A 9,897-nucleotide genomic window follows, 5' to 3' on the forward strand; every position below is an offset into this window, starting at 1 on the left:
TTGTACTAAATTTATTGTGTATATATATAAATATGGCAAAATTCTTATCCTTAACTGCTTTATTAAGCCAGCTCAACTGCCACTTTAGGTGAACAATTTGAGAGCATAGGATGCGCGACCAACCAAGCTTCAATATAAAAGAGGTTTTTTTTTTAATTTTCTTAAAACCAGTGCTTCATTTTTTAAGTACCTGCTGAGGTTACAAGCAATAACTACATAGTTTGACAGTTGATTTAACACTAAAGTTAGGGATTTATATATAATGTATTGCTTTGATTACTATTGGATGTGGGACTCTGTTTATTCTAAGCAGTTGTTAATAGAACACGGTCTGGTGATTACAAACCTGGTGCTTAATGAAACCATGCCATGCTGCGTGATGTGTTGTTATGATGACATTCCATTTCTGGCAAGTTTGATTATCTTCTTCTTCTCGCTTTGCTTCTTTACGTGCCTCCTAAGACATCACTGTTTGATCATATAATAATAATAATGCAAGTGGCAACAATAATGGCAGTCATGGCGGCCACCACGACACCAATGATGGCCACCACCATGGAAACCACCACGCCCAGCACCACCACCACAGTTCAATGTGATCGTTTCCTGAACTCGAACGAGGGTTTATTCTTTTGACAAGTCTTGCATTAAGGGGTCTTTTTTTTTTTTTTTAATCCTCCGTTGTGCTGGGTTTTAAAAAAACAGTGTAAAGCTTGTCATTCCTCCATAACTTGGTTGATCCATTACTTCAAGGCTCCACTGTTGATTGGTGTATTGATTTAGGTCCGTTTATTTTAGCTTATTTCATGAAAAAAATCATTTATTTTTTTAAAAAATCTGTTTTATGAATTTTTATAATGTTTGTTTAAATTTTTAAAAATAATCAAAATCCAAAAAAATAAATTTTTGATTATTTTAAGAAACTACTTTGAAATAATATAATACAGTAGATAAAAGAATGTGTTTTAAAGATACGGGGTACACAAAAACATTGTAAAAATTTAAATTAATATAATAATAAATTATTTTTATAAAAAAATCAAGGAAGATATCTAAAATTTAAAAATAATTAACTAATAATCACCTTTTTATTATTATAATCAAATATAAAATAATGTCTGCTTTTTATAAAATTTATACAAAATAAATCTCTTTTTATAAAATTTTTAAAATATATAAAAATTACTTATTTTATTAATCTTAAAATAAATGGGCCCTTACAATTTAATTTTTATTTTTCTGGGAAAATTCGAATGATAGGTATCCATATGACTTTAGGTTTTGCTTCCAGCTGTGTATTTGGTTGCTTCTTACCAAAGCCGTTCGTGAAAGATGTGATCCATATTGAAATCACAGACAACGAATTTTCTTAATTTATGAAATATTCCCACAAGATATAACTAAAAAAAGCATCGTTTTCTATTTACCGCATGAGGAAAGTGCCTGTTGGCGGAATAGCTATCTGAGGAATAAAAGAATATGGATGAAGAGCAAAGTCTTGCATGATATCTTCAAAGCATGAGAAGTACTTTCTTTAAGCTTAATTTTTGTGTATTTATAGATAGATTCTTTGAAGGAGTTGACAACAAACCTTATAAATTTGTAAAGATTTGAAGGAGGCAACTTTGATGATAAATGAAGATAGAATTTTTGCTCACAATTTTTTTTTTTTTTGGTGAAGTTTTTGCTCACAACTTTAAAAGCAGCTTATGTTCTCACCACCACCAAGCCCCAAGAAGGAGGAGAAAAAAATGAAACCTCAGCCCAAATCAAAGGAAGACAAAAATAGGAGAATTATGACAATATTTGCACTGAACACATTTTAAATGGATTTGATGATTTTTTTTCTTTGATAATTTTCGGTATTCAACCTCTGCAAATGATGTCTAAGAAAAATTAAAGAAAAGTGCTACTCACATCTTGAAATATTATGTACAACTTTTTTCTTTATCTCTTTCTTTTGTTCTCTAACAGTATCTCTAGAGTCTAAACTGTTAAGTAGCGTTTGTTCAAATAAATAATTCTAAAGCATTAATGAAAGAAAGAACTAATTGTATTCTTTTATAGAAAGGCATGAAGCTCAATACCTAAAAGGAACATTTATTATGCAACATTTCTATTTTCAAGCATTTAACTCTTTACCTCCTGTTTGGTTGGAAGGGGAAGGAAGGGATTCAAATTGGAGGGATTTCTCTTCCTCTCTTTCCTTCATTAAAATCCCTCCTCTCTTCTCCAACTAAATATAGATATTTAGTGATAGAGAAAATCAATGCAGAATCAAAAGCATGAGTTTAAAATAGTGTTTGACCAATTTTTTTTTTAAAAAAAAACTTGTTATTTTGGCCAATGATTAAAAGAAACCTTGTTTGAATAGATATTTTGTATCTAAACGATTCCAATATTGTTATCATTTTTTAATCTTACTTCTTTTTTATACTTTAAAAACATACCACATTTAGTCACTGTAAGCTATTGTGACCAACGCTTATTGCCACTGCTTACAGTCACCCACCACCATTGACGGTCATAGCTGGTCCCTACCAGTCATCAGAGTTGGCAACTACTACCATCATCCATCACCTGTAGTGATAGCCATATATACATGTTAAATTATCAATATATTTTATATGTCAAATTAATTTGAAAATTTATTTGCATTTTAAAATCTAAAAGATTAATATGATAATTTAAAAAATATATAAAAATTAAATTGATAAAATTTATCAATAAGTGAGACCAACTTAATAAACTAAAAATTTTACTTTAACTTCCAAGAATATATGAAGCAAATTTTAAAGTGCTAAGGCTTTCACTTTAGGCCCTGTTTGGTACCCAAGAATGAATCTTGAAGGATTGGGATTGGGATTGGTGTTGGGATTAAGAGTAGGAATGGGACTAGGAATGAAATTTAAAACCATGTTTGGTATAACACCTACATAATGTGGCAATGAAAAAAAAAGTAACACTCAAATAAACAAAAAATTAGTTAAAAGACCAAATTATCCTATATCTTCTTCCTTGTTGCCGACAAAAGCCATGGAAGAAGCTAAACCAGATATGGCTTATAAAGCTTTGTGTTCATAGCTTTCAAGAACCTCAACCATCTCGTCCTCTTCACCAAAGCCTCATGTGCTGCCGCCCATTCCAGAACCTAAAACCTTTTATTGCCTAAATGCTCAGGTATAGTAGATCTGAGATGCGAGGGTAATGATTGAAGATGGCGACTGCAGATTTGAGACGCAAAGGAGATGAGCTGAGCAAGGGAGACTGCGGCATCATGGGTGGAAGATGGCGATTGTAGATCTAAGATGCAAGACTAAGTCGCCAACACTGTGTTGTTGATCAAGGGCACAGTGTCACCTTTAAAGGGCAATTTGGTCTGCAAAATTTCAGTCCTGGGATTAATTTTCCAATAATAAAGGGGAGGGTGGTACTGATTATTCCCACCTAGATGGAATTAGACTTGAGAATAAATTTGTCATTCCCACCTACCAAACATAAAAACTTGGTATCATCTAATCCCAAACCCAATCCCACTTACCCAATCCTACGTACCAAACGTTGCCTTAAGTCGCACATGCATGACTGATTTTAACACTTGATTTATCATCGCTTCAGTAAGAAAATGGAAAACTAGTTATTCTAAAAAGTTTGGAAAACTAGTTATTCGATCCATGAATATATTTACCCTTGTAAATAGAACACTCAAAAACTCAACGAAACAAGAAAGACCAATGACTTTATAATCTATTGACAAATTCTCCTACAAGTAAAAGATCTTGCATTCAATTGTTCTTTCAAAAACAAAAAACAAAAGGTTTGATGGCCTAAGCAGTCTCCTTCATCCTTTCCGGCTCACTCAGGTCTGGGCGCCCCATATTGATGCAATCTCATGGTCATGGAATGTTAATGAGACCAACTTCGAAATAACGCTTGGAGCCACACAATCTTTAAAAAATAACAATTGGAATTACAATTTTTAACATCCTTTAATTTGTATATTACAAAATCTGAATCCCAGATGTAATTTTTCCTCATAAAAAATGTCACCCCACTCCAAGGCAGGCTAGAACCAGGTGAAAACTCATCCATGTAACCAGAGTCAACATTAATATTTAAAAAAAAAACTCTAGTCAATATTATTTTGTATCCCATGTCACTTTAAGGAATAAGACCAGCAAAGCAGCTCAGAATGTCATTATGACAACACTTGTGAGAGTGAAGATGGCATATGCCTTTTTTTTTCTTTGGAAGTGTTACAAAAAGGAAGGCCCATAACAAATAAATAAAAAATTATTGTCAAAGCAGCCATCCAAAGGCACATATGTAATAAAATGGAACAAAACGTTGGGCCAGACCTCCTGTGCAGTCAAAAGGAAAGAACAAAGAGAAAGCTAGAGTGAACTAATAGCGGTTCCAGTAGGTTCTGCGTCTGAACCAGTTGTAATCAGGCAAGCCCTGAATAGGTCCCATGGCTGCAATAGCTATATCCTGCCATGGGGAAATTAACATGCCATGAACCATACATCTAGAAGCACCACACAGGAATAATTACGTCCCAAGAGAATTCAGCCATTACCTTGTCATAAATGAATCGGTTCGCGACACGTTTAATTGTGCTTGCATCTACAGCATCAATTCTTGCAAACAATTCAGCAAACGGAATTCTTCTACCGTAGGTGAGTAACTGAAATTGAAAAAATTTATGGATAGAGCAATTCGTTAACAATTATAATATAGTGCAAGAGGCAAAATGCTGCAGCATAGCAAGCTAGTCCCTATTGACAAGGAGGAATACAGATTGATGAGATCAGATCAGACAACCACAAATCTCCAATCACTTGGGTTTACGGAAATATCTAATCATGTTTTTTAGGCCAATACAAAGAGAATCCACTTTTATCCAAAGAAAAAAGAATCCACTGATCTTGTCCATCTCTGTCTAACATAACACAAGGAAGATTGGAAACTAAAGAGGAATTTGATAAATTGCCCATCTCTGATCTTGCCCATCTTGCGCACCATGGGTTTAGGATAACAAACGTAAGATTCCATTGGTGTCCATGTTGGCAATTGAAATTGTCAAAGATAGTGAGGGGCATTAATAGCAATCAGACACAAGATTTGATATGAGATCCTCATGGTATCTTCTATAGCAGGGTTTTTTTTGTGATACTTCTATAACATGGTCTAAAATACGTAGGCATACCATGTTACTTGAGATGCCCAACCAATATGACATCGTTCCCATTGCTTTTATTTACAAGTAGCATCAAGAAAGAATCTAATTAGGTACCTGGCGCCCAATATCTTCAGCCACTGGACTTGTACCATCTATGTGTAGCAGGAGTGAAGATTTCAACTGAAATAAACACACATAGCAGTCACTATAACTATGAACAGGCTATAAAAATGAATTGCAAGTAGAGCTACATCAAACAAAGATTTTACAATAACTAAATGCAAAGGATCAAGATCCACATTGGAGAAGAATCAAAAGAAAACTCAGCTTGAAGATTTAAAAGGTATTTTACGGTGTACTGAGGATGGTACAAATGAGAAGGTCTGATCAACCTATGGGCACAAATGCATAAACTGAGCATGTGCTACAACCACATTATTCTATCCGTTTTAGAAACCACATCAGGGACGAACTAATCCATGAAGTATTTTCAATGTTTGTACTAAGATAAAGTGAAATTCCAATTCTCAACGTGAATTAGGATGGACGGGGCACAAATTCAGAAAGCAAACAAAGGTTCCTACCTGATTACGAGCACGTGTGACGTCATCTTCTGAAACACGATAAGCCAACTTTGTGGTCTCATACATTATTGCATAAGCCAAGTCATCCAAGCAATCAGGCTGCAAGAATCAAAAATTAGAGACGTGGCTTGTTTAAAAAAAAAAAAACATTTGAAGACATGAGGGAAAAGTTTATCAGAAAACAAATCAATAAATCAAATACTAGACATTGTACTTTCCAACCAACTCAACTTCGTGTGCTGGAAAAGTGATTCTACAACTTCTGCAACGCTACTTTCACATTTGCTTTGGTCAAAACCATGATGTGAATACACATGCTTAAAAATGATACCATTTCAAATATCAAAAATATCTTTTGACAAACTAGCAAAATGCTTGGAATTTAGAATGTCATTAATATATCCACATTTGAGATAACTAGCACCATGGTATTCTGCTTAATTAATAAATACGGAGTTTATTTATTCAAAGTCCAAGTTACACAAAAATCATACCCATCATCACTGAGTGAAAGCTTCTTTTTTTTCTGGTCAGCGTACAAATTATAGAAGGTAACTGCTACGTATTCCTCATAACAGGATCTAGTGCAAATATAGTCTGATGAAAGCTAAATGCCAAAAAGGCTGGAAATAACTTCGCATAAAAGGGGGTGAGACCAAGTAATTAGGCAGCATGAGGAAGAGTTTGCTACACATCTTTCCCGTTGTCTTTTGTATTTCCTATCAGGGTGTTATGCTACATTCGGGTCTTAAAATTGGGAATTTAATATCTCAGTAGTTCATCCCAAAGAAAATATCTTCATAGTATGCATATGCTTTAGCTTTCCAGTTTTCATTTGTCTCATTTATTTTTGATAATGTCCGACAAGAACAAGGCATGAGTTATTTGTGATGCCTAGGAAGCCTAGATGTAAAACCTAAGTTATTGTTCTTCCTCTATACTCTTGCCTAATCAAGATTCTGGACACTCAATTTCACTTGGATCAGTTGACTTGATGAAAAATAGCTTACGATTATCCCTATTAAGAACCCTAGATGGTTAGACCGCTTTTCCACAAACTTACTCTGAATTGACCAAAGAGATAACGTCCACAGACCCTTCACACCCCCAAAATGGCACCTTAATCAAGTTGAACATGCTGATATATAAAGACCCTGCATCATAGTCTAGATACTTTCTAACTAAATCATTATAGGAAAAAATGAAAATCCAAAGACATTTAAACAAAAAGAAAAGACCTGCAGGACCCTAAAAGGTGTTTATAGAAACTTAAAGAGAATAAACAAAGTGCTTTGTTACAGCAAAGATATTTGATTTATCGTCCTCAAGCTTTAATGTAAGTATTAGCATATATATCCGTGTGTGTGGGCGTACTAGCTCTAGCATATTTTAACCAGTTTCAATACAAAAACTACATGATGACTCACCTTAGCAACAGCGTAAACACCAAAAAGGCCGGTATCCTTATAGTTAGTGTTGAAAGCCATCATGCTTTCCGCAACTTCATTAATGCCAACCCGTTGTGCCAACTCAGAACTGTTAATGCAGTTAAAATTTTCTCAACCTAAGCATCTGTGAGGTTGAATGCAAACAAAAAAAAAAAAATCCTCAAGTACCATACCCCATATGTTTTCCACCTCCTGCTGTCTTGTTCCAAGAGCCCAACATAGCTTGCATGACCATCAGGGAAATGGAATCAGGATCTGTCCAAGCTGCTCCTTCAAAAGCCACTGCAAATTGTGCGAGGGGAATATCATCATCAATCATTCTAACCTGTATCACACAAGTAGTGAAAGGAAATTGTTATGAAATATTATAATCAACACAAAGTTAGATGTCATGTACTCAACTATGTATATTCACACCTCAGAACCAGTAAAAATAGCTGGTTCTTTTGCAACTAATTGAGATGCGGTAGTGGGATCTGCTGACAGCTTTGTGAATAACTTTTTTACTTGCTCAACAATATCTTCATGCTTCACAGCTCCAGACGCAGCTATAACCTGACAAAGCAGACCCAAACAGAATATAGCCAATTAGCCATTAGGGTAAATACCATATTCCGATACTGAATAATGAACTGAATGGGAAAAAAAGAAAAAAAAAAAGTTACAGGACAACCAAGTCATCCATTTAGCAATACTATGCATCCCCTGTTAAGAAGGATAAACAAACAAACAGGATCTCAAGATTTCACATACCATCCTGGGAGCTGTGTAGTGTGTCTGAATGTAGCTCTGTAGATGATTTTTGGTGATTGTCTTAATGTTCTGAGCAGGTCCAAGAATAGTTCTACCCAGAGGAGTGTACTGGAAAGCTGTTGCATGCAAATGGTCAAAAATGACTTCCTCTGTTTGCCCCTCAACCTACCAGCATTTCCATGTAATAAACAAATTAGAATATAAAAGCATGATAAATTATACAACACAATTCAACTATGTCCGACACTTTATCTAAGAATAACTTTTCAAGTATAAACTACTAATTTAGAGTAGTTCAATTACCCAGAAACAGTTATTATAACAGTAAAAGAGAAAACATTAAAATACTAGAAACAGTTACTTATGCTGCAATGCCAAACACAAAAATTACAACCCACTAATTCGACTATTATCTTAATCTTTTTCTTATCTTAATTTGGAGAAAGAGATAACCGCTTTAGCATATAATATGAAGATGCAAAGAAAAAACCTCAACAAATAAATAGCATATCAGCCAAGCCTAACGAAATGAAAAAGTTGAAAGGCTTTTAAAATTTCATGAGCAAGCTACTGAAAGTACAACCAACCTCCTTTAAAGTAAAAGTCAAAACCTTGTATTTAGTCCAAAACAACAAGAAAATTGAAAGATAAAAAAAGAATCAACAGTAAACCAAACCATCAAGCTTAAGCCCTGACCTACACGACCGAGAAGTTTGAGCCAACGAGCTTCAGATTTAAAAACTACCAAGTCAACAAAATAACAAGTTTAATATAATATCAATTATTTTGCCCCCGCAAATGGCATAGACAAGAGAAAGTAGATAACATTTACCAATTATTATCCGAATTTGCTGCACTGAGCTAGAATACTTCAGTTCTACAACGAAAAGTAATCCCCATTACCTCTTCCATTTCCCTGAGTATCACATCGCGCTCCCGGCTAATTCGGTTCTCATCAAACTTTGAATTCTGCAATATATCAGACAAAATATCAAGTGCCTTAGGAACATCCTTATCGGTAACCTTGGCGTAATAAGTAGTTTGTTCCCTCGAGGTGTACGCATTCAAATGCCCACCCATATTCTCAATCTCCTCCTCCAGCTCGCGAGCCGTCCTCTTCTCGGTGCCCTTGAAGATCATGTGCTCGAGGAAATGCGCGGTCCCATTAGTCTCCTCGGTCTCAAACCGCGATCCTGCGTCAATCCAGACGCCCACGGTTGCAGTTTTCGCTGCAAGGTTAGACTCCGTGGCCACCCGGAGTCCATTAGAAAGAGTAGTAACGCGAGTTTCGGGTGCAGAGAGGATCCGTGTATGATCCGACAGGGTGGGGCGGGGAGACCCGTACTTGAGGAATCGTGGGTCGGGGTGTTCGAGCTGCCTGAGTTTGGATTTCACAGCCTCGGCCAGGTGATCGTAGATCATGACATTGGGAGGAGGAGGGGAGGGAGGGGACGATGGAGTAGCGACGGCCGGTGAGGATGATGAGGTTCGGACGGTCTGTAATGAAGATGAGAGAGGGGATAAGCGACGTCGTCGCGAGCGCCGAGCCAGGGATAGAAGGTGCTTGAAGGCCATGGCTCTGTGAGAAACTCGCCCAGGCGCGCAGCTAGTTAGGGTTTGAGTGGCGACACGAAGAGCAGAGATAATTGGGATCAAGGAAAAGGAAGATGCAAGCTAAGAGCCTGACAACGAAGGAGCAGTTAGGTAAAAACTCCATTCATTTGCCCCATTTTCGGAATTTCATTGACCAAACACCTTTCAAGACCGTTTGTGGGTGAGAAGTGAAAACTGATGTCAGAAAATCATTTGTAATGCAGAAAAATAAAATGAAATGGCCAGAAACATTAATTAAAAATATTTGTTCAAAAATATGTTTATATTTTAAATAATAATATTTAATATAATACTCTCTCCCTCTTAAATTATAAAA

General features: G+C 35.7%; 1 protein-coding gene across 1 annotated transcript; it reads right to left on the reverse strand.

Moving 5' to 3' along the window:
• Positions 1 to 4,160: 4,160 nt before the first annotated feature.
• LOC129288914 (probable mitochondrial-processing peptidase subunit beta, mitochondrial) lies at positions 4,161 to 9,658 on the reverse strand. The gene is made up of 9 exons (XM_054925728.1): positions 8,871 to 9,658; positions 7,968 to 8,132; positions 7,632 to 7,769; positions 7,388 to 7,539; positions 7,194 to 7,302; positions 5,767 to 5,865; positions 5,297 to 5,362; positions 4,580 to 4,687; positions 4,161 to 4,491 (listed from the first exon to the last, which is right to left on the reverse strand). The coding sequence occupies exons 1-9, from the start codon at positions 9,540 to 9,542 to the stop codon at positions 4,405 to 4,407; spliced, it is 1,596 nt and encodes a 531-aa protein (XP_054781703.1). The 5' UTR covers positions 9,543 to 9,658; the 3' UTR covers positions 4,161 to 4,404.
• Between the last annotated feature and the right edge of the window lie 239 nt (positions 9,659 to 9,897).

Source organism: Prosopis cineraria, unplaced genomic scaffold (assembly GCF_029017545.1).
Source record: "Prosopis cineraria cultivar Desert tree isolate PC_DT_omini unplaced genomic scaffold, ASM2901754v1 PC12, whole genome shotgun sequence".
NCBI lineage: Eukaryota > Viridiplantae > Streptophyta > Magnoliopsida > Fabales > Fabaceae > Prosopis > Prosopis cineraria.